The 25,445-nt window shown below is 47.2% G+C and overlaps 1 protein-coding gene across 1 annotated transcript in view; it reads right to left on the reverse strand.

Annotated features, from left to right (window-relative positions):
• SYN3 (synapsin III) overlaps positions 1-25,445 on the reverse strand; it is a 941,464-nt gene that overhangs the window by 585,088 nt on the left and 330,931 nt on the right. The window contains exon 4 of the mRNA XM_069227930.1: positions 951-1,042. Within this exon, the coding sequence (XP_069084031.1) occupies positions 951-1,042 (92 nt within the window). The remainder of the gene's footprint in view (positions 1-950; positions 1,043-25,445) is intronic.

Raw genomic sequence — 25,445 nt, forward strand, 5'->3', positions numbered from 1 at the left:
TGTTAAGGCCCTGCTCACCACAGGGCCGGCAGGCGGAAACACTGTTTCCGGCCGTCGGCCCTGCGGTGAAGTCCTATTAGGGCCGGTGGGATTCAGGCCTCACAGGCGGTTTGATTGCGGGAAGAGTTTGGTGGGCAACCTCTGCCGCCCGCCAAACTCTTAATGAGGGCCTTAATCTTTGTTCGTTGTAAAACTGAAATTGCAACAAGTATGCTTCATACATGCACAATCACCCTGGGATGTCTGCAGGCGTGTAGTGTAGAAGCAGCTACCATCTTCATCTGTAAACACTAGCAGTACATTACAAGTTCATCTTCAGTTTTATCAGCTACATTGGGAAGCCTTCTGACTTGGTCCTTTTTAAACACAACAGCACTGAGAGCCACTAGAAGATGACCTAATTTCCGTTTTTCTGTTTTTAAACACGAAAGCTGACAAAAACCATAGTTTTCCATCTGTGTTTATACGGAGAAGTCAGCAAAACAGTAAATTGGTGCATTAGTGTTATATAAAGCAGGCAGCATTGAGAAGTTAAAAAATAGCAATGAACTCTAAGGTTCTTGGAGGTACGTACATCATCTTCATCCTTTAAGACTGCAGGTGGATGAGTACATCCAGGCAGCGGCAGAATGATTGGTAGTCAGACTGTTGTGTACTGTGATGTAGTTTGAATCTTTTCCCTTTTTGTGTTGGTCGGTTTCACTACATCCGCCACAGAATGTAGTTCTGCGTGTGCTCTGCGGCGGGTGTTCTGCCACAGGTAGTTGGAATGGACAGATAGAAACTGAGAATGGAGGGCACTAAATGGTGGGACATTCCCTGTACCAAGAATACACTTCATCCTGAAACTACAGTGTGCCTTGGGTCATCACTCAGAGCATGCTGTCTTTGATGCATCACAGCCTTACCTGTACAGCATTGACAGCGCCAGGTTATTCAGCAGTCCTTACCTGACTACTTTGGAGCCATTCCGCATGACGTTCATATCCACCATGCAGCCGCCATTGACGTAGGATGCGAGATTCAGCTCTGAGAACTCTGCCTGGAGGAAAAGAGACAAGAGAGGCCCAAGAGTTAGAGGGCAGTCAAGGGCAAGGGAGATAACACAGTTGATGGGTAACAAAGGGAAGACTAACACTCACTTAAGTACAGAGACTGAAAGGGCGAGAAAAATGCTCCAAAGTTATTGCTTGGTTAGTAAAATCCGACTTAACTGTAAAATCAGACTTTTGATAAATTAAGCAGAAAATTCACTTGGTAAAAATGTACTGTTGGAAATGTTGCCCTTTTCTCAGAGTCACCCAAAATGTGTGTTGCCTTTTTTACTGAACCCTATTTTTGCTGGCTATGGAACTCTTTGCACTTTACCCCTACTAACCAGCAGTGAAGTGGTTGTGCTCCTCTTTTCAACATGATAAAATTGGCATACCCCTAATTAACATATTTACCTATAAGACTCTAGTAAATGTTTCTGAAATTGCATCCAGGGCCTGTAAGTTTAATGTCTCTAGTGGGCTGCAACACCCATTGTGACAATGGAAACATGGCTGCAGGTCCGGCTATGCAGATTTAAACTGCAAATTCAACCTGACAAAATAACCCTTTTAACAAGCCTAAAATCCTCCTCTTATATGTATACGTTACCCCTAACTGAGCTTTAGTGCCTATTAAGGCAGGGTGCATGATATTTGAACCTAAGTCATGTAAATGTTAATGATAAACGTCCTTACAGTGGGTAGTACCTCAAAGCTGTTTTCACTATAGCAGGGTTGGCAGTTCCATAAGAAAGCATTGAGATAAAATATCAAGTTTAATAAATATCATATCCACCTAACAAATAACTACAAATTCAGTCTTCATACTTTTTGAAATATTTATCACAAGCTCAACTCTCTTTTGAAATTGTATTTTGTTAGACCTGACAGCCTTATGGTGGCCATCCCCTAATGTTTTGCCAGCCTCCCTCCTTTTTTCTGACCTGTTTTTGCTTGTTTTAGGACTCTGCACACTTTACCACTGCTTACACCTGGACTTTGTCTGAGAGACTGCCTGGCTGCCCAAGGGACTCATCTGGACAGTTTTGCTGAAGGACTGCTTTCCTGCTTATTGCCCTGCTGCCTGGTGCTCCTGAATCTCCTGAACGATCTCCGCTTTCCTCCAAAAGTGCTTTCCAAAGGCTTGGATTGAACTTGCCTGATGTTTCCATAGTCTCAGGGACAACAAAGACTTCACCCCTTTAGGAAATCCTCGTGCATTGGAAAATTGGCGCAATGCCTGCAGAAATCTACGCAGCACCTGCATCGTGGCTGGAAAATCGCTGCAAAGCTGACTGGAACAACGCAGCGCCGGACTCGTAACTGGAAGTTGACACAGCGCCTGCCATGTGGCTGAAATTTCACCACATTGCCTACCGGATCAATGCATCACCTGCTCCTTTTTACCAGAGTGTCCAGGATTTTCAAAGCACCGGCCCTGGGTGTCAAAATATCCCTGGATTGCAGTGAGGAACCAAGGCTGCGCTCCTGGAAATCGACGCATCATCTTGCAGCGTGGAATGAAATGCTGTATCGTCTGTGCCGCGCGCCTTATTTTTTAACACATCTCCTCCTCTGTGGTCCCTGTACATCGTTATTCTTGATGCATCCCAGGGACTGTGTGTTACAAAGATACAACAATTGATTCTTAAGGATGGAGACTCTTTAAACCTTGAAAACGTGATATCTTTACTGGTGCATATTGGATTTATGTTGTTTTGATATTATTTTATTCAGATAAATATTATCTAATTTTCTAAACCTGTGTGGTGTATTTTTGGGGTGTTTTCACTGTGTTACTGTATGAGTTATTGTACAAATACTTTACACTTTGCCTTCTAAGTTAAACCTGTCTGCTCTGTGCCAAGCTACCAGAGGGTCAGCACAGGATAATTTGGGTTGTGTTGTGACCTACCCTGACTAGGATTGTGGTCCCTACTTGGACAAGGGTGTATACCTCTGCCAACTAGAGACCCAATTTCTAACAGATTTGTAATAAATATTTTTTAAAGATTACTTTTAAAAAGTCACCTTTGCCCTGTCTGCAGTTTCTGGAAGCTAAATCCACATTTTGCTTTCTCTCTTCTGCCAGCCATTAATTAGTATTTCAATAAATGTGAATGTAGTGTTACCTTGCTCCCAGGACAGGAACAAAAGGCTTTGGAGAGGGGATGTGTTGTTGTGCTCTTGACAGGATGGCATATGGGCTGGGCCCAATGACTTGATTAACTTTAAAAAGGCTTGCCCTGTCACAAGCAGATGTAGCTGACACCCAAGCTTGACCCTTCTTTTGTCCCTGCAGCCAGACCATCACAGTGGGCCTCTTGTTGACATCACACTGTCAGATGCTACTAGAGTGTCAAAACCTGCTTGACAGGTCTGCTGGGGTTTTTTTTATATGGCATTTGAGGCACATTTCAAAGGAGGAAAACAAAATGCCAAAACAGTTTGTGAATATCCACTGTCTGATTGATGAAAGCTCAGCATTGGCCTAACAGACTTCTATCTCTGAGTTTTTTGGGGCCACACGGACTGCCTAAAACTGGAATTTAACCTTATTTGTGGGAGGACTCTAGGATTAACACAGTAAACTCTGCACACATACACCCCTGCCCTCAGAGCCCACGTTTATTGTGGTCAAAGTCTTCGCCCATCTTGAAATTGTCCAAAGGGTAAAAGGATAGCCCCAGGAACCTTTGCCAATTGGTTAGTGCACGCCTGTGGCCATTCCCACACACTAGCACAGTTCAGGCATAAATGTGTCTCCACTCACCCACTTCAGAATACTCCAGTGGAAGATCAGAAGAGGATTTCAACTTGCAATCTGAGACCTGAATGGAGCCAAGAAGACTGGAACTGCCTTTCCTCTTGTACCCAGGGCAAAGAAGTGGAATTCAAGGTTCATAAGACTGACCTGTTATAGGGATATAAACTACAAGAAGCCTTTTCCAGCAACTTTCTAGTTGACCAATGACAACTGGACCTGGACTGGACTTTCCCCCCGTTGACCTCTGCCTGAAGTGTACTTCCGTGGTGGATTGGGACTTGATGGACTAAAGCTGGAAAGTAAAATCTTTGACAAACCTGGTTAGCATATCTGACCTGCGCTCCATCACAGTCAAGTCTTGTTCTACTGTGACCATTGACTATCACTTTGTGCTTTTTGGTTCTATTTCTAATAAAAGTTTAAAAAAATCACATCTCCAGTTCCCTCTATTGTATTTTGGTCATTTTGGTGTAATGTTGTTTATTACATTTTACTCTATTTTTCTAATTCATTTGGGGTATTTTATAGTTTTCCATTTCAACGTATTATTGTTTTAGTACTGTGTAAATACTTTTCATATTGTCTCTAAGTTAATTCTGTCTGCTTTGTGCCATAGCTACCAGGAGGATGAGCTCAAGTTTATTTACTGACCTTCATGGTTCACCCTAACAAGCACTGAGTTTACTCAGAATATTAGGCCACCTAGCCGATTGGACTTTGTAGATCTGCGTTTAAATTCTAACCGTTATGAAGTTCTTTCAGACCTATTGGACATTGATTGACGCTTGAACTTACCAAAATCTAGTGACTCTAGGGCGGTGATTAAACCATCAGAGTCTGCCCCCAACTGTAGTGAAGTCCATCCTGGACATGGTGAGCCTCTCCCAGGACTGCATTTTGTTTTGAATAGCCCAGTGAATAGGCAGAGCCTGCAGTTTTTATCCTGGAATTTGGCTGGAATAAGAGATAAAATTCATACTGAGGATTGGCTGTAATATGTTGCTGACTATAATATTTTATGCTGTCAGGAAACATGGGCTATTGATCCTGTGTCGTTGAATGGGTATATGTCCTATTGCTCTCCCACGATCCCCTCATTCTCGGGCCGAGGAAAAGGGGGATTAGCAATTTTTTTCTCATGTGCCTTAGATATTCCTAAAGTTACTGTGGTGGTGTCTACCCTCATCTTTCAAATTGTGTACCTACAAATAGCCAAATCCTTAAACCTGATTTTAGTAAATTATTATTATAACCAATTTTCATCCCAGACAGCAGAGATTGTGGAGGATCTAGAGAGGAAGCTCGCAGCCTTCTGTGGTACACAAACAGCTGCGGTCATTTAGATGATTTTGGCAGGTGATTTTAACATTGCGAAATGTCAATTTAGCGGGGAACGTGTCTGCGGATTTTCCGATCCACATGACAATTCTAGTGGTCTTTTTTCACACTCGGTATATGGGGAAGCTATAAATAGATTAATTTTGGCTTATAGCCTGGCCAATACCGCAGATGCAATGGATGAAGATGACAATAGACCCCTACTTTTACAGGGAGAGGTAGAGGCAGCACGATTTACTTTGTCTTGATATCCTCTAACTTGGTGTTCAATTCGTGTTACTTTAAAGTCCACCCCCAGCCCTTTAGCGATCATAACCCTATTCATATTGTCCTGACAGGTAATTATTCTGTAATACCAGCAAGATGTACTTTTTTTAAATTTATTTTTTTACTCAGCACCTCTATATATTTATGTAAGGGCAGTTAAGGGTATGCACTGCACTGCAGTGGTACTCCAGAGGGCTGGAAAATGGAGCAGCCCCTACACTTTTTAAAAATCACTGCAGATTAAAATTCAATCCGCAGTATTTTCTTCACATAGAGGGGCTGCTTCCTCCTCCAGACCTGCTTAAAGCAACCACAGTGCTGATTTTGCTCCTCCAGCAGAATGGCAGAATTAACTAGTAATTCAAAGTTCAATTAGCAATGCAGAATAACTAAATGATTCCAATTCCACTGGCAGAACTAAAACCTTTTATACATCCCTAAGAAATTCACACTCCTAATTTCATTCATACAACATTTTGGGTGCCGTTAAGCCCTATTAGAGAATAAATTATGTCTTGGCTTACCCTTGGCAAATTCTGTGTGGGATTTTTACATCTCTTAGCCTTCCATCCAATACAATGTTAGCTATGGGAGGCCCAGTAGCATTTCTCACAGGGCAGTGCATCTTGTATCATTGGATCTATATGTGTATGTATGCGTGTGTGTCTGCGTGTGTTTGTTACTATCAACATAGTGTGTTGTTTATGACTATTCAGTCCTTGTCTAGGCTATTTCAAGAAATTGGTTCGTTTTAAACTGCTTACACCATGACCTCATGTTCCAAGTCTCCTTGTAATTGTGTCCTATCGGTCCTTTACTCAGTTCCCAGATTCCATGTCTCAGTGAACATTTACCTAAACCCCGCCAGCTTGCAACTCTGTATCAGATGCTCCCTATTTCCTCATAGATCCTTCACTCAAACCCAAAACCTTTACCTTGTGAAATAAGAATTGGCAAAGCCCAAATCTCAAGTTGGATGCAACTGCTTGTAAAGTATTTTAGAAATCTGCAGTACCACAAGTTGTTATTAGATGCTACTCTTAAGTCAGATGCAACAGCTTGAAAAGACTTTCACACAGCTGTAGAACCACAAGGCATTACTTTATGACCTCCTCAACTCTAATGCAACTACTTGAGAGGTCGTTCTCAAAGTTGCAGAACCTCAAGCTGTTACTAGAATGAATCTTGAGCCTCACAAAACTGCTTGAAGTCTTCCACAAAGCTGCCATCTGCAAACTATTACTTGAGTCAAATGAAAATGCTTCAAAAGTATTTCTCAATGCTGCAGCTCTGCAAGCTGTAACTAGATGTCTCTGTTGAGTCAAAACTAACAGCTTCAAAAGACTTTCAAAACGTGTTACTAGATGTTGTTCTTGATTCAAGAAGCTGCTTAAAAAGTCTTTCACAAAGCTGCAGGACTTTAAGTCATTACTGGTTGTTCCTCTTGAGACGGATGCACATGCTTTAAAGGTTCTTTGCAGAACTCATGTGGTGTGGTTTCAATATAATCATCATATGCAATTTTACTACTCTAATGAATTGTCCTTGTGTTCTATAGGCTGAGTACATATTTGAAATCTTTTTTATGATGATTAATCAGTACCACACTTTTCAATAAATGTCATGTTTGTGATAGTACACCCTGATACATATTTTTTTTTTTTAAAGATTTTATTCCAATTTTTGAATATAACAATAACAACAACATTATCGTAACTGTGCTTAGATTAACTGTTCCCCCCTCCCTCCCCTCATGCTACAAATTATATCAAAATTATTCACATTTGGCAGGTCTCAATTGTTAGTTGTTTCTGTCCTCGCTCGCAGAGCCATTAGGTTTCCTGTGTTGTGTTGGAGTCTGTATCTGAGTCCGTAGTGGTTCTGTTTGCTTCTTCGGAGAATGCATTTGGTGATTTTAGTTTTTCCAGGATTAATTCCCATTGGGATGCATCATTTCTTGGTCGGAGTTCGCGTATTGCCTCGCAAAGTAGTGACGTTCCTTCTGCTTCTGCCCACTTCACTAAAGAGTTTTGCCATCTGGATATTTGTGGGCCCGTTGGTGATTTCCAGTGGTGGTTATTTCCCTTTTTGCTAGGATTAGAGCAAGGTCTATAAATTTGTTGGAGATTTTAAAGGCTATCAGGCGTGGAAAGTCCCCCAGTAGCGCCACTGCCGGGGATTTAATTAATAATCTATCAGTGCAGGCTGAGGTTTTAGCAAAGGCCTCTTCCCAGAATGCGTTAAGTTGGGGGCAGCTCCAGAGCATATGTATAAGGTTGGCTGCTGGCTCCGTGCATCTAGGACAGCTTGAGGAGTTTGTTCTATAGATTTTGGAGATCATGTGTGGGGTCATGTAAGCTCTGTGAAAAATGTATAGGTTTATTAATTTGAACCTGGCATTTCTGGAAACTGGATAGATACGAGAGACGATCTGACTCCATTGCTTTTCATCCCAAGCGATATTTAAGTCCGATTGCCATTTGTCTTTAAGTTTTTCTAGGGGTAGGCGTGCTGGCTTGTAGCGCTTTGTAGATTCTGGATACTACCCCTTTTAAATTCCCAGTGGAGCAAATGGTATTGCTGCTATTATGAGTGGGGGGGTTCAAGGATTCCAGTTCTCCAGGTTTTTTGAGAGATTTTAATGATGGCGTTGTGGGCAATGAATAAACCGGGGGGGAGGTTATATTGTGTTTGTAGCTCAGTGTATGTGAGGAGTTTCCCTCCGCCATATAGGTCTCCTAGTTTAGTAATATTATGCGAAATTAGTTTATTGAGGCCTGATATACTTTGCTTCCCTGAGATATGGATCATGCAGGACAGTTTGGTCCACCTTACAAATCCTCTGCCCAGCCCCAACTTTAGCATAGCTTGTTCCAGATAGTCCCATCTTAAGCTGTCAAATGCCTTATCAATATCTACCGAGATGATCGCCGCTTGTGGTAAGTTCGGGGGCAAAGAGTGGAGTATTGATATGAGGCATCTAATGTTTTGGGATGTGCTACGATTGGGTATGAAACCCGATTGGTCTTGGTGAATCAATGATGGCATATGGGGGAGTAATCTATCAGCTAAAATCTGTCTTAAAATTTTGTAATCTATGTTGAGCATTGACAGGGGGCGATAAGAGCGGATGTCTGTGGCAGGTCTATCTGGTTTTAGCAGGGGGATCATAATAGCCATGTTGGTGGATTGTGGGAGGGAGTTACTGTTCCATGCTTATGCATACAATGCGCAGAGATGGGGGGCTAGTAGGTCTTGATACTGGTGGTAGAATTCTAGTGGAAGCCCATCCGCTCCTGGTACTTTACCCCTGGCTTTGGATTGCTGTTTTTATTTCCGCGATCGATATAGGCGTCGCTAGAGCCGAATTGGCTGCTGTTGACAGGTTGGGGGTGGTGAGGGACTCTAATTAACGCAACTGGGTAGGGGTCAGTGTTATAGTGGGGGGGGCATGTAGGAGTGCATAGTACTCTTGGAAGACAGAGTTAATGTCTTTTTGGGTGTAAATGTGTGTGCCCTGTGAGTTTTCGATTTCGACTATTACAGTTTGTTTTTTTGGGGGTTGCTCGAGCCAGGCAAGTAAAGCGCTAGCTTTGTCCCCCTCTGAGTGTAGTCTGGTTACGTGTTGTTTATAATCGAAGCGGGCAAGTGTATTAGCAGCTACGTGAATTTTCGTCCTAGTAGCCACTATTGCAGGGTGTAAGTCAGGTTGTGTGGGCCACTTTCTTTCCAGGTCTCTAAGAGAGTCTTCCAGTTGAAGAAGTTCTGCTTCAATTGACTTTCGGGCCCCTATATTTTCAGCAATGCATTTTCCCCGGATAACTATTTTAAAAGTTTCCCATTCAATGGATCTAGTAGATGCCGTACCCTCGTTATGTCTGAAAAACTCTCCGATAGCTGTATGTAGAGTATGTTTAAACGCTTCGTCTTCGAGCATTTCTGCTCTGAGGCACCAGGTTGGGATTGTCGGTCTCTCTCTGCCCCAGGCCATTGAAGCTATCAGGGGGTTATGATCAGAAATCGTTCGGCTAAGATATTCCGCGGATACCACGTCACTCTGTATTTCAGGGGATACCAGGATGGTATTGAGTCTGACATGTAGATCATGTACAAGTGAGTAGTATGAGTAGTCCCTAGAGTGTGGGTTAAGTGTTCTCCAACAGTCTATTAATTGCCAGTGTTGCTGCCATTCTATGAGTTGCTTTGCCGTTTTCAGTGATTGGGATTGTGATACTGGGGGGTGCGATCTGTCCAGGGAGTTACTGGTGATGCAGTTAAAGTCCCCTCCGATTATATTTGTGCCAGCCAGAAGGGGACCTAATTCTAGCGATAACCTGTCGAGGAATTTACCTTGGTCGTGGTTGGGGGCGTATACTCCTCCTATTGTCACTTCTCTGCCACCTAATCTTCCACTTGCTAATACGTATCTTCCCTCTTTATCGATAACCTTGTGGAGTATTTGGAAAGGGACCCCGGGACGGATCCACATAAGAACTCCCCTAGCATAGGCTGAGTAGTTAGTGGCAATTATTGACCTCTCCATCTTTTGCTAAGGGCTTTAACTTCCTGCTCTGTCAGGTGAGTTTCTTGTAATAGGGCTATGTGTATCCCTCTTCGCTTGAGGTAGTTGTGAATTTTGTATCGTTTGGACATATTATTTAGGCCTCTTACATTCCAGGTTATAATCTTATAGTGAGTAGTCATTATCTTGGTTAATCTTGGTTGTGTTGGCAGAGTTACTCACGGGCTCTGCGGCGAGGGAGGCTAAGTTAGTCAACCTATTTTAGTTTGAGATCTGCCTTCTAAGGTGATTGTGTTTGCATGACTTGTCCCATTCCCAACTCTAATTCGAACTTTACCCAACTCCCTCTCCCCAGGACCGGATGACAAAACTTTCCCCGTCCAAACCATATAAACTATCCTATTTCCTATTGGAGGTGGGAGGCGCGTCAGGGCCGAGAGCTTACACCCCGGGACGTTCCGGGGACCCGGCTGAGGTATATTTGCTGCCTGTGAGTGAGTGTTCGAGGTTTCCTGTACACTGGAGGTTGCCTAGAAGGTTCGCCTCTGCAGGGGTTGTATATAGGGGGTGATCGCTTGGTAAATTGGGTGATCACTGACCGGTTAGATGAGTTCTTCCGCCGTTCTGGGGGTCACTTTTGGTGGATTGGTGCAAGTGTCTTGGGATGATATTGAGAGACTCCCGCAGCTCGAGTCATGGTCCGAGGCATCACCTGAGGTTTGCGAGCAGTGTGGGGCTCCTCTGTTCAAGACCGCTACTGCATCTACAGCTTCGCGCATTCCTTGTAGTGATTGGTGTCTGGAGGGTGCAGTTTCTAGTGCTCTTTTAGAAGATCTACCGCGTTTCCTGCCCGGGGTGCGGAATGATCCACTCAGCTCGCTCAAAGACGTAATATTTAGGGTTTCTAGCCAATCTCCTACCAGCTGTGGGGTTGAGAAAAAGTGTGTCTTGCCCTCGTGCTCCACTCTCAGTTTAGCCGGGAAGAGTATTGCATATTTGATGCCTTTCTCGCGTAGGGCTTGTTTATGGTTATTGTATGAAGCTCTCTGGGTTTGAGTTTCTTTGGTAAAGTCAGGGAATACCATAATACGCTGGTTGTCTAGAATGATTACCCCTTTAATACGAGTTTGCAAGAGGATATAGTGTAGGAAAGTACCATCTTGCCTGGCATGTTACCCCCATTTTTCACTGTATATATGTTGTTTTAGTTGTATGTGTCACTGGGACCCTGGTAACCCAGGGCCCCAGTGCTCATAAGTGTGCCTGAATGTGTTACCTGTGTAGTGACTAACTGTCTCACTGAGGCTCTGCTAATCAGAACCTCAGTGGTTATGCTCTCTCATTTCTTTCCAAATTGTCACTGACAGGCTAGTGACCATTTTTACCAATTTACATTGGCTTACTGGAACACCCTTATAATTCCCTAGTATATGGTACTGAGGTACCCAGGGTATTGGGGTTCCAGGAGATCCCTATGGGCTGCAGCATTTCTTTTGCCACCCATAGGGAGCTCTGACAATTCTTACACAGGCCTGCCACTGCAGCCTGAGTGAAATAACGTCCACGTTATTTCACAGCCATTTTACACTGCACTTAAGTAACTTATAAGTCACCTATATGTCTAACCTTTACCTGGTAAAGGTTAGGTGCATAGTTACTTAGTGTGAGGGCACCCTGGCACTAGCCAAGGTGCCCCCACATTGTTCAGAGCCAATTCACTGAACTTTGTGAGTGCGGGGACACCATTACACGCGTGCACTACATATAGGTCACTACCTATATGTAGCTTCACCATGGTAACTCCGAATATGGCCATGTAACATGTCTATGATCATGGAATTGCCCCCTCTATGCCATCCTGGCATTGTTGGTACAATTCCATGATCCCAGTGGTCTGTAGCACAGACCCTGGTACTGCCAGACTGCCCTTCCTGGGGTTTCTCTGCAGCTGCTGCTGCTGCCAACCCCTCAGACAGGCAGCTGCCCTCCTGGGGTCCAGCCAGGCCTGGCCCAGGATGGCAGAACAAAGAACTTCCTCTGAGAGAGGGTGTGACACCCTCTCCCTTTGGAAAATGGTGTGAAGGCAGGGGAGGAGTAGCCTCCCCCAGCCTCTGGAAATGCTTTGTTGGGCACAGATGTGCCCAATTCTGCATAAGCCAGTCTACACCGGTTCAGGGACCCCTTAGCCCCTGCTCTGGCGCGAAACTGGACAAAGGAAAGGGGAGTGACCACTCCCCTGACCTGCACCTCCCCTGGGAGGTGTCCAGAGCTCCTCCAGTGTGCTCCAGACCTCTGCCATCTTGGAAACAGAGGTGCTGCTGGCACACTGGACTGCTCTGAGTGGCCAGTGCCACCAGGTGACGTCAGAGACTCCTGCTGATAGGCTCCTTCAGGTGTTAGTAGCCTTTCCTCTCTCCTAGGTAGCCAAACCCTCTTTTCTGGCTATTTAGGGTCTCTGTCTCTGGGGAAACTTTAGATAACGAATGCATGAGCTCAGCCGAGTTCCTCTGCATCTCCCTCTTCACCTTCTGATAAGGAATCGACCGCTGACCGCGCTGGAAGCCTGCAAACCTGCAACATAGTAGCAAAGACGACTACTGCAACTCTGTAACGCTGATCCTGCCGCCTTCTCGACTGTTTTCCTGCTTGTGCATGCTGTGGGGGTAGTCTGCCTCCTCTCTGCACCAGAAGCTCCGAAGAAATCTCCCGTGGGTCGACGGAATCTTCCCCCTGCAACCGCAGGCACCAAAAAGCTGCATTACCGGTCCCTTGGGTCTCCTCTCAGCACGACGAGCGAGGTCCCTCGAATCCAGCGACACCGTCCAAGTGACCCCCACAGTCCAGTGACTCTTCAGCCCAAGTTTGGTGGAGGTAAGTCCTTGCCTCACCTCGCTGGGCTGCATTGCTGGGAACCGCGACTTTGCAAGCTACTCCGGCCCCTGTGCACTTCCGGCGGAAATCCTTCGTGCACAGCCAAGCCTGGGTCCACGGCACTCTAACCTGCATTGCACGACTTTCTAAGTTGGTCTCCGGCGACGTGGGACTCCTTTGTGCAACTTCGGCGAGCACCGTTTCACGCATCCTCGTAGTGCCTGCTTCTGGCACTTCTCTGGGTGCTACCTGCTTCAGTGAGGGCTCTTTGTCTTGCTCGACGTCCCCTCTCGCTGCAGGTCCAATTTGCGACCTCCTGGTCCCTCCTGGGCCCCAGCAGCGTCCCAAAACGCCAAACGCACGATTTGCGTGTAGCAAGGCTTGTTGGCGTCCATCCGGCGGGAAAACACTTCTGCACGACTCTCCAAGGCGTGGGGGATCCATCCTCCAAAGGGGAAGTCTCTAGCCCTTGTCGTTCCTGCAGTATTCACAGTTCTTCAGCCTAGTAAGAGCTTCTTTGCACCAACCGCTGGCATTTCTTGGGCATCTGCCCATCTCCGAGTTGCTTGTGAGTTTTGGACTTGGTCCCCTTGTTCCACAGGTACCCTCAGTCAGGAATCCATCGTTGTTGCATTGCTGATTTGTGTTTTCCTTGCATTTTCCCTCTAACACGACTATTTTGTCCTTAGGGAAACTTTAGTGCACTTTGCACTCACTTTTCAGGGTCTTGGGGAGGGTTATTTTTCTAACTCTCACTATTTTCCAATAGTCCCAGCGACCCTCTACAAGGTCACATAGGTTTGGGGTCCATTCGTGGTTCGCATTCCACTTCTGGAGTATATGGTTTGTGTTGCCCCTATCCCTATGTGTAGGAAGTTGGCTCTGTATGTGCTATTTCAAAGTAAGGAATAGCATGCACAGAGTCCAAGGGTTCCCCTTAGAGGTAAAATAGTGGTAAAAATAGATAATACTAATGCTCTATTTTGTGGTAGTGTGGTCGAGCAATAGGCTTATCCAAGGAGTAGTGTTAAGCATTTGTTGTACATACACATAGACAATAAATGAGGTACACACACTCAGAGACAAATCCAGCCAATAGGTTTTTGTATAGAAAAATATCTTTTCTTAGTTTATTTTAAGAACCACAGGTTCAAATTTAACATGTAATATCTTGTTTGAAAGGTATTGCAGGTAAGTACATTAGGAACTTTGAATCATTTCAATTGCATGTATACTTTTCGAGTTATTGGCAAATAGCTATTTCAAAAGTGGACACAGTGCAATTTTCACAGTTCCTGGGGGAGGTAAGTTTTTGTTAGTTTTACCAGGTAAGTAAGACACTTACAGGGTTCAGTTCTTGGTCCAAGGTAGCCCACCGTTGGGGGTTCAGAGCAACCCCGAAGTCACCACACCAGCAGCTCAGGGCCGGTCAGGTGCAGAGTTCAAAGTGGTGCCCAAAACACATAGGCTAGAATGGAGAGAAGGGGGTGCCCCGGTTCCGGTCTGCTTGCAGGTAAGTACCCGCGTCTTCGGAGGGCAGACCAGGGGGGTTTTGTAGGGCACCGGGGGGGACACAAGCCCACACAGAAATTTCACCCTCAGCAGCGCGGGGGCGGCCGGGTGCAGTGTAGAAACAGGCGTCGGGTTCGCAATGTTAGTCTATGAGAGATCTCGGGATCTCTTCAGCGCTGCAGGCAGGCAAGGGGGGGATTCCTCGGGGAAACCTCCACTTGGGCAAGGGAGAGGGACTCCTGGGGGTCACTTCTTCAGTGAAAGTCCGGTCCTTCAGGTCCTGGGGGCTGCGGGTGCAGGGTCTCTCCCAGGCGTCGGGACTTAGGATTCAAAGAGTCGCGGTCAGGGGAAGCCTCGGGATTCCCTCTGCAGGCGGCGCTGTGGGGGCTCAGGGGGGACAGGTTTTGGTACTCACAGTATCAGAGTAGTCCTGGGGTCCCTCCTGAGGTGTTGGATCTCCACCAGCCGAGTCGGGGTCGCCGGGTGCAGTGTTGCAAGTCTCACGCTTCTTGCGGGGAGCTTGCAGGGTTCTTTCAAGGCTGCTGGAAACAAAGTTGCAGCCTTTCTTGGAGCAGGTCCGCTGTCCTCTGGAGTTTCTTGTCTTTTCGAAGCAGGGGCAGTCCTCAGAGGATGTCGAGGTCGCTGGTCCCTTTGGAAGGCGTCGCTGGAGCAGGATCTTTGGAAGGCAGGAGACAGGCCGGTGAGTTTCTGGAGCCAAGGCAGTTGTCGTCTTCTGGTCTTCCTCTGCAGGGGTTTTCAGCTAGGCAGTCCTTCTTCTTGTAGTTTGCAGGAATCTAATTTTCTAGGGTTCAGGGTAGCCCTTAAATACTAAATTTAAGGGCGTGTTTAGGTCTGGGGGGTTAGTAGCCAATGGCTACTAGCCCTGAGGGTGGGTACACCCTCTTTGTGCCTCCTCCCAAGGGGAGGGGGTCACAATCCTAACCCTATTGGGGGAATCCTCCATCTGCAAGATGGAGGATTTCTAAAAGTTAGAGTCACTTCAGCTCAGGACACCTTAGGGGCTGTCCTGACTGGCCAGTGACTCCTCCTTGTTGCTTTCTTTGTTCCCTCCAGCCTTGCCGCCAAAAGTGGGGGCCGTGGCCGGAGGGGGCGGGCAACTCCACTAAGCTGGAGTGCCCTGCTGGGCTGTGACAAAGGGGGGAGCCTTTGAGGCTCACCGCCAGGTGTCACCGCTCCTGCCTGGGGGAGGTGTTAGCATCTCCACCCAGTGCAGGCTTTGTTACTGGCCTCAGAGTGACAAAGGCACTCTCCCCATGGGGCCAGCAACATGTCTCTGGTGTGGCAGGCTGCTGGAACTAGTCAGCCTACACAGACAGTCGGTTAAGGTTCAGGGGGCACCTCTAAGGTGCCCTCTGTGGTGTATTTTACAATAAAATGTACACTGGCATCAGTGTGCATTTATTGTGCTGAGAAGTTTGATACCAAACTTCCCAGTTTTCAGTGTAGCCATTATGGTGCTGTGGAGTTCGTGTTTGACAGACTCCCAGACCATATACTCTTATGGCTACCCTGCACTTACAATGTCTAAGGTTTTGTTTAGACACTGTAGGGGTACCATGCTCATGCACTGGTACCCTCACCTATGGTATAGTGCACCCTGCCTTAGGGCTGTAAGGCCTGCTAGAGGGGTGTCTTACCTATACTGCATAGGCAGTGAGAGGCTGGCATGGCACCCTGAGGGGAGTGCCATGTCGACTTACTCGTTTTGTCCTCACTAGCACACACAAGCTGGCAAGCAGTGTGTCTGTGCTGAGTGAGAGGTCTCCAGGGTGGCATAAGACATGCTGCAGCCCTTAGAGACCTTCCTTGGCATCAGGGCCCTTGGTACTAGAAGTACCAGTTACAAGGGACTTATCTGGATGCCAGGGTCTGCCAATTGTGGATACAAAAGTACAGGTTAGGGAAAGAACACTGGTGCTGGGGCCTGGTTAGCAGGCCTCAGCACACTTTCAATTGTAAACATAGCATCAGCAAAGGCAAAAAGTCAGGGGGCAACCATGCCAAGGAGGCATTTCCTTACACAACCCCCCCCCCCACGAAAGAGGATGAGACTAACCTTTCCCAAGAGAGTCTTCATTTTCTAAGTGGAAGAACCTGGAAAGGCCATCTGCATTGGCATGGGCAGTCCCAGGTCTGTGTTCCACTATAAAGTCCATTCCCTGTAGGGAGATGGACCACCTCAACAGTTTAGGATTTTCACCTTTCATTTGCATCAGCCATTTGAGAGGTCTGTGGTCAGTTTGAACTAGGAAGTGAGTCCCAAAGAGGTATGGTCTCAGCTTCTTCAGGGACCAAACCACAGCAAAGGCCTCCCTCTCAATGGCACTCCAACGCTGCTCCCTGGGGAGTAACCTCCTGCTAATGAAAGCAACAGGCTGGTCAAGGCCATCATCATTTGTTTGGGACAAAACTGCCCCTATCCCATGTTCAGAGGCATCAGTCTGCACAATGAACTGCTTAGAATAATCTGGAGCTTTTAGAACTGGTGCTGAGCACATTGCTTGTTTCAGGGTGTCAAAGGCCTGTTGGCATTCCACAGTCCAGTTCACTTTCTTGGGCATTTTCTTGGAGGTGAGTTCAGTGAGGGCTGTCACAATGGATCCATATCCCTTCACAAACCTCCTGTAATACCCAGTCAAGCCAAGGAATGCCCTGACTTGAGTCTGGGTTTTTGGAGCTACCCAGTCCAGAATAGTCTGGATCTTGGGTTGGAGTGGCTGAACTTGGCCTCCACCTACAAGGTGGCCCAAGTAAACCACAGTTCCCTGCCCTATCTGGCATTTGGATGCCTTGATAGAGAGGCCTGCAGATTGCAGAGCCTTCAAAACCTTCTTCAGGTGGACCAGGTGATCCTGCCAGGTGGAGCTAAAGACAGCAATATCATCAAGATAAGCTGTGCTAAAGGACTCCAAGCCAGCAAGGACTTGATTCACCAACCTTTGGAAGGTGGCAGGGGCATTCTTTAAACCAAAGGGCATAACAGTAAACTGATAATGCCCATCAGGTGTGGAGAATGCTGTTTTCTCTTTTGCTCCAGGTGCCATTTTTATTTGCCAGTACCCTGCTGTCAAGTCAAAGGTACTTAAGAATTTGGCAGCACCTAATTTGTCTATGAGCTCATCAGCTCTTGGAATTGGATGAGCATCTGTCTTGGTGACAGAATTGAGCCCTCTGTAGTCCACACAAAACCTCATCTCTTTCTTTCCATCTTTGGTGTGAGGTTTGGGGACTAAGACCACTGGGCTAGCCCAGGGGCTGTCAGAGCGCTCAATTACTCCCAATTCCAGCATCTTGTGGACTTCCACCTTGATGCTTTCCTTAACATGGTCAGACTGTCTAAAGATTTTGTTTTTGACAGGCATGCTGTCTCCTGTGTCCACATCATGGGTACACAGGTGTGTCTGACCAGGGGTTAAGGAGAAGAGTTCAGGAAACTGTTGTAGGACTCTCCTACAATCAGCTTGCTGTTGGCCAGAGAGGGTGTCTGAGTAGATCACTCCATCTACTGTGCCATCTTTTGGGTCTGATGACAGAAGATCAGGGAGAGGTTCACTCTCTGCCTCCTGATCCTCATCTGTTACCATCAACAGATTCACATCAGCCCTGTCATGGAAGAGTTTAAGGCGGTTCACATGGATCACCCTCTTGGGGCTCCTGCTTGTGCCCAGGTCCACCAAGTAGGTGACCTGACTCTTCCTTTCTAGCACTGGGTAAGGGCCACTCCATTTGTCCTGGAGTGCCCTGGGAGCCACAGGCTCCAGAACCCAGACTTTCTGCCCTGGTTGGAACTCAACCAGTGCAGCCTTTTGGTCATACCAAAACTTCTGGAGCTGTTGGCTGGCCTCAAGGTTTTTGGTTGCCTTTTCCATGTACTCTGCCATTCTAGAGCGAAGGCCAAGTACATAGTCCACTATGTCCTGTTTAGGCTCATGGAGAGGTCTCTCCCAGCCTTCTTTAACAAGAGCAAGTGGTCCCCTTACAGGATGACCAAACAGAAGTTCAAAGGGTGAGAATCCTACTCCCTTCTGTGGCACCTCTCTGTAAGCGAAAAGCAGACATGGCAAGAGGACATCCCATCTCCTTTTGAGTTTTTCTGGGAGCCCCATGATCATGCCCTTTAATGTCTTGTTGAATCTCTCAACTAAGCCATTAGTTTGTGGATGGTAAGGTGTAGTGAATTTGTAAGTCACTCCACACTCATTCCACATGTGTTTTAGGTATGCTGACATGAAGTTGGTACCTCTGTCAGACACCACCTCCTTAGGGAAACCCACTCTGGTAAAGATACCAATGAGGGCCTTGGCTACTGCAGGGGCAGTAGTCGACCTAAGGGGAATAGCTTCAGGATACTTGGTAGCATGATCCACTACTACCAGGATATACATATTTCCTGAGGCTGTGGGAGGTTCTAGTGGACCAACTATGTCCACACCCACTCTTTCAAAGGGAACCCCCACCACTGGAAGTGGAATGAGGGGGGCCTTTGGATGCCCACCTGTCTTACCACTGGCTTGACAGGTGGGGCAGGAGAGGCAAAACTCCTTAACCATGTTGGACATATTGGGCCAGTAGAAGTGGTTGACTAACCTCTCCCACGTCTTGGTTTGTCCCAAATGTCCAGCAAGGGGAATGTCATGGGCCAATGTTAGGATGAACTCTCTGAACAGCTGAGGCACTACCACTCTCCTAGTGGCACCAGGTTTGGGGTCTCTGGCCTCAGTGTACAGGAGTCCATCTTCCCAATAGACCCTATGTGTTCCATTTTTCTTGCCTTTGGACTCTTCAGCAGCTTGCTGCCTAAGGCCTTCAAGAGAGGGACAGGTTTCTTGTCCCTTACACAGCTCCTCCCTTGAGGGTCCCCCTGGGCCTAAGAGCTCAACCTGATAAGGTTCAAGCTCCAAAGGCTCAGTTCCCTCAGAGGGCAGAACTTCTTCCTGAGAAGAGAGGTTCCCTTTCTTTTGCTGTGTTGCAGTTGGTTTCCCAACTGACTTTCCTGTTCTCTTGGTAGGCTGGGCCATTTTTCCAGACTCCAGCTCTACTTTTTCACCCTGTGCCTTGCATTGTGCTCTTGTTTTCACACACACACCAGTTCAGGGATACCCAGCATTGCTGCATGGGTTTTTAGTTCTACCTCAGCCCATGCTGAGGACTCCAGGTCATTTCCAAGCAGACAGTCCACTGGGATATTTGAGGAGACCACCACCTGTTTCAGGCCATTGACCCCTCCCCATTCTAAAGTAACCATTGCCATGGGATGTACTTTTCTCTGATTGTCAGCGTTGGTGACTGTGTAAGTTTTTCCAGTCAGGTATTGGCCAGGGGAAACCAGTTTCTCTGTCACCATGGTGACACTGGCACCTGTATCCCTCAGGCCCTCTATTCTAGTCCCATTAATTAAGAGTTGCTGTCTGTATTTTTGCATGTTAGGCGGCCAGACAGCTAGTGTGGCTAAATCCACCCCACCCTCAGAAACTAGAGTAGCTTCAGTGTGGACCCTGATTTGCTCTGGGCACACTGTTGATCCCACTTGGAGACTAGCCATACCAGTGTTACCTGGATGGGAGTTTGGAGTGGAACCTTTCTTGGGACAGGCCTTGTCTCCAGTTTGGTGTCCATGCTGTTTACAGCTATGACACCAGGCCTTTTTGGGATCAAAGTTTTTACCCTTGTACCCATTGTTTTGTGAAGAGGCTCTGGGCCCACCCTCCTGTGCAGGTTTTTGGGGGCCTGTAGAAGACTCTTTACTATTTTTAGTTTTGGTTGTCTCATCACCCTTCCCCTGGGGAGTCTTTGTGACCCCTTTCTTTTGGTCACCCCCTGTTGAAGTCTTGGACACCCTTGTCTTGACCCAATGGTCCGCCTTCTTTCCCAATTCTTGGGGAGAAATTGGTCCTAGGTCTACCAGATGCTGATGCAGTTTATCATTGAAACAATTACTTAACAGGTGTTCTTTCACAAACAAATTGTACAGCCCATCATAATTACTTACACCACTGCCTTGAATCCAACCATCTAGTGTTTTCACTGAGTAGTCTACAAAGTCAACCCAGGTCTGGCTCGAGGATTTTTGAGCCCCCCTGAATCTAATCCTATACTCCTCAGTGGAGAATCCAAAGCCCTCAATCAGGGTACCCTTCATGAGGTCATAAGATTCTGCATCTTGTCCAGAGAGTGTGAGGAGTCTATCCCTACACTTTCCTGTGAACATTTCCCAAAGGAGAGCACCCCAGTGAGATTTGTTCACTTTTCTGGTTACACAAGCCCTCTCAAAAGCTGTGAACCATTTGGTGATGTCATCACCATCTTCATATTTAGTTACAATCCCTTTAGGGATTTTCAACATGTCAGGAGAATCTCTGACCCTATTTATGTTGCTGCCACCATTGATGGGTCCTAGGCCCACCTCTTGTCTTTCCCTCTCTATGGCTAGGATCTGTCTTTCCAAAGCCAATCTTTTGGCCATCCTGGCTAACTGGATGTCCTCTTCACTGGGGCTATCCTCAGTGATTTCAGAGGTGTTGGTCTCTCCTGTGAGGGAACCAGCATCTCTGACTATTATTTTTGGAGTCAGGGTTTGAGGGACCCTGTTCTCCCTAGATAGGATTGGTAGGGGTGAATTGTCCTCCAAGTCACTATCCTCTTCCTCTGAGTTGCCACCCTCAGAGGGGTTGGCCTTTTCAAACTCTGCCAAAAGCTCCTGGAGCTGTATTTTGGTAGGTTTGGGGCCCATTGTTATTTTCTTTAGTTTACAGAGTGACCTTAGCTCCCTCATCTTAAGATGGAGGTAAGGTGTGGTGTCGAGTTCCACCACAGTCACATCTGTGCTAGACATTTTGCTTCTAAAAGTTGGAATACTTTTTAAGAATCTACAACTGGTTCTAGAATCTAATTCAAACTTTTACAAACTTTTAAATTCTAAAAGAAATGCTAAACAGGATCTAACACAAGGCCCTAGCAGGTCTTTTAAGAATTTAGAAAACTTTTCAAATTGCAAAAATCAATTTCTAATGACAATTTTGGAATTTGTCGTGTGATCAGGTATTGGCTGAGTAGTCCAGCAAATGCAAAGTCTTGTACCCCACCGCTGATCCACCAATGTAGGAAGTTGGCTCTGTATGTGCTATTTCAAAGTAAGGAATAGCATGCACAGAGTCCAAGGGTTCCCCTTAGAGGTAAAATAGTGGTAAAAATAGATAATACTAATGCTCTATTTTGTGGTAGTGTGGTCGAGCAATAGGCTTATCCAAGGAGTAGTGTTAAGCATTTGTTGTACATACACATAGACAATAAATGAGGTACACACACTCAGAGACAAATCCAGCCAATAGGTTTTTGTATAGAAAAATATCTTTTCTTAGTTTATTTTAAGAACCACAGGTTCAAATTTAACATGTAATATCTTGTTTGAAAGGTATTGCAGGTAAGTACATTAGGAACTTTGAATCATTTCAATTGCATGTATACTTTTCGAGTTATTGGCAAATAGCTATTTCAAAAGTGGACACAGTGCAATTTTCACAGTTCCTGGGGGAGGTAAGTTTTTGTTAGTTTTACCAGGTAAGTAAGACACTTACAGGGTTCAGTTCTTGGTCCAAGGTAGCCCACCGTTGGGGGTTCAGAGCAACCCCGAAGTCACCACACCAGCAGCTCAGGGCCGGTCAGGTGCAGAGTTCAAAGTGGTGCCCAAAACACATAGGCTAGAATGGAGAGAAGGGGGTGCCCCGGTTCCGGTCTGCTTGCAGGTAAGTACCCGCGTCTTCGGAGGGCAGACCAGGGGGGTTTTGTAGGGCACCGGGGGGGACACAAGCCCACACAGAAATTTCACCCTCAGCAGCGCGGGGGCGGCCGGGTGCAGTGTAGAAACAGGCGTCGGGTTCGCAATGTTAGTCTATGAGAGATCTCGGGATCTCTTCAGCGCTGCAGGCAGGCAAGGGGGGGATTCCTCGGGGAAACCTCCACTTGGGCAAGGGAGAGGGACTCCTGGGGGTCACTTCTTCAGTGAAAGTCCGGTCCTTCAGGTCCTGGGGGCTGCGGGTGCAGGGTCTCTCCCAGGCGTCGGGACTTAGGATTCAAAGAGTCGCGGTCAGGGGAAGCCTCGGGATTCCCTCTGCAGGCGGCGCTGTGGGGGCTCAGGGGGGACAGGTTTTGGTACTCACAGTATCAGAGTAGTCCTGGGGTCCCTCCTGAGGTGTTGGATCTCCACCAGCCGAGTCGGGGTCGCCGGGTGCAGTGTTGCAAGTCTCACGCTTCTTGCGGGGAGCTTGCAGGGTTCTTTCAAGGCTGCTGGAAACAAAGTTGCAGCCTTTCTTGGAGCAGGTCCGCTGTCCTCTGGAGTTTCTTGTCTTTTCGAAGCAGGGGCAGTCCTCAGAGGATGTCGAGGTCGCTGGTCCCTTTGGAAGGCGTCGCTGGAGCAGGATCTTTGGAAGGCAGGAGACAGGCCGGTGAGTTTCTGGAGCCAAGGCAGTTGTCGTCTTCTGGTCTTCCTCTGCAGGGGTTTTCAGCTAGGCAGTCCTTCTTCTTGTAGTTTGCAGGAATCTAATTTTCTAGGGTTCAGGGTAGCCCTTAAATACTAAATTTAAGGGCGTGTTTAGGTCTGGGGGGTTAGTAGCCAATGGCTACTAGCCCTGAGGGTGGGTACACCCTCTTTGTGCCTCCTCCCAAGGGGAGGGGGTCACAATCCTAACCCTATTGGGGGAATCCTCCATCTGCAAGATGGAGGATTTCTAAAAGTTAGAGTCACTTCAGCTCAGGACACCTTAGGGGCTGTCCTGACTGGCCAGTGACTCCTCCTTGTTGCTTTCTTTGTTCCCTCCAGCCTTGCCGCCAAAAGTGGGGGCCGTGGCCGGAGGGGGCGGGCAACTCCACTAAGCTGGAGTGCCCTGCTGGGCTGTGACAAAGGGGGGAGCCTTTGAGGCTCACCGCCAGGTGTCACCGCTCCTGCCTGGGGGAGGTGTTAGCATCTCCACCCAGTGCAGGCTTTGTTACTGGCCTCAGAGTGACAAAGGCACTCTCCCCATGGGGCCAGCAACATGTCTCTGGTGTGGCAGGCTGCTGGAACTAGTCAGCCTACACAGACAGTCGGTTAAGGTTCAGGGGGCACCTCTAAGGTGCCCTCTGTGGTGTATTTTACAATAAAATGTACACTGGCATCAGTGTGCATTTATTGTGCTGAGAAGTTTGATACCAAACTTCCCAGTTTTCAGTGTAGCCATTATGGTGCTGTGGAGTTCGTGTTTGACAGACTCCCAGACCATATACTCTTATGGCTACCCTGCACTTACAATGTCTAAGGTTTTGTTTAGACACTGTAGGGGTACCATGCTCATGCACTGGTACCCTCACCTATGGTATAGTGCACCCTGCCTTAGGGCTGTAAGGCCTGCTAGAGGGGTGTCTTACCTATACTGCATAGGCAGTGAGAGGCTGGCATGGCACCCTGAGGGGAGTGCCATGTCGACTTACTCGTTTTGTCCTCACTAGCACACACAAGCTGGCAAGCAGTGTGTCTGTGCTGAGTGAGAGGTCTCCAGGGTGGCATAAGACATGCTGCAGCCCTTAGAGACCTTCCTTGGCATCAGGGCCCTTGGTACTAGAAGTACCAGTTACAAGGGACTTATCTGGATGCCAGGGTCTGCCAATTGTGGATACAAAAGTACAGGTTAGGGAAAGAACACTGGTGCTGGGGCCTGGTTAGCAGGCCTCAGCACACTTTCAATTGTAAACATAGCATCAGCAAAGGCAAAAAGTCAGGGGGCAACCATGCCAAGGAGGCATTTCCTTACACAACCCCCCCCCCCACGAAAGAGGATGAGACTAACCTTTCCCAAGAGAGTCTTCATTTTCTAAGTGGAAGAACCTGGAAAGGCCATCTGCATTGGCATGGGCAGTCCCAGGTCTGTGTTCCACTATAAAGTCCATTCCCTGTAGGGAGATGGACCACCTCAACAGTTTAGGATTTTCACCTTTCATTTGCATCAGCCATTTGAGAGGTCTGTGGTCAGTTTGAACTAGGAAGTGAGTCCCAAAGAGGTATGGTCTCAGCTTCTTCAGGGACCAAACCACAGCAAAGGCCTCCCTCTCAATGGCACTCCAACGCTGCTCCCTGGGGAGTAACCTCCTGCTAATGAAAGCAACAGGCTGGTCAAGGCCATCATCATTTGTTTGGGACAAAACTGCCCCTATCCCATGTTCAGAGGCATCAGTCTGCACAATGAACTGCTTAGAATAATCTGGAGCTTTTAGAACTGGTGCTGAGCACATTGCTTGTTTCAGGGTGTCAAAGGCCTGTTGGCATTCCACAGTCCAGTTCACTTTCTTGGGCATTTTCTTGGAGGTGAGTTCAGTGAGGGCTGTCACAATGGATCCATATCCCTTCACAAACCTCCTGTAATACCCAGTCAAGCCAAGGAATGCCCTGACTTGAGTCTGGGTTTTTGGAGCTACCCAGTCCAGAATAGTCTGGATCTTGGGTTGGAGTGGCTGAACTTGGCCTCCACCTACAAGGTGGCCCAAGTAAACCACAGTTCCCTGCCCTATCTGGCATTTGGATGCCTTGATAGAGAGGCCTGCAGATTGCAGAGCCTTCAAAACCTTCTTCAGGTGGACCAGGTGATCCTGCCAGGTGGAGCTAAAGACAGCAATATCATCAAGATAAGCTGTGCTAAAGGACTCCAAGCCAGCAAGGACTTGATTCACCAACCTTTGGAAGGTGGCAGGGGCATTCTTTAAACCAAAGGGCATAACAGTAAACTGATAATGCCCATCAGGTGTGGAGAATGCTGTTTTCTCTTTTGCTCCAGGTGCCATTTTTATTTGCCAGTACCCTGCTGTCAAGTCAAAGGTACTTAAGAATTTGGCAGCACCTAATTTGTCTATGAGCTCATCAGCTCTTGGAATTGGATGAGCATCTGTCTTGGTGACAGAATTGAGCCCTCTGTAGTCCACACAAAACCTCATCTCTTTCTTTCCATCTTTGGTGTGAGGTTTGGGGACTAAGACCACTGGGCTAGCCCAGGGGCTGTCAGAGCGCTCAATTACTCCCAATTCCAGCATCTTGTGGACTTCCACCTTGATGCTTTCCTTAACATGGTCAGACTGTCTAAAGATTTTGTTT

Source organism: Pleurodeles waltl, chromosome 4_1, assembly GCF_031143425.1.
Source record: "Pleurodeles waltl isolate 20211129_DDA chromosome 4_1, aPleWal1.hap1.20221129, whole genome shotgun sequence".
NCBI classification, from domain to species: domain Eukaryota; kingdom Metazoa; phylum Chordata; class Amphibia; order Caudata; family Salamandridae; genus Pleurodeles; species Pleurodeles waltl.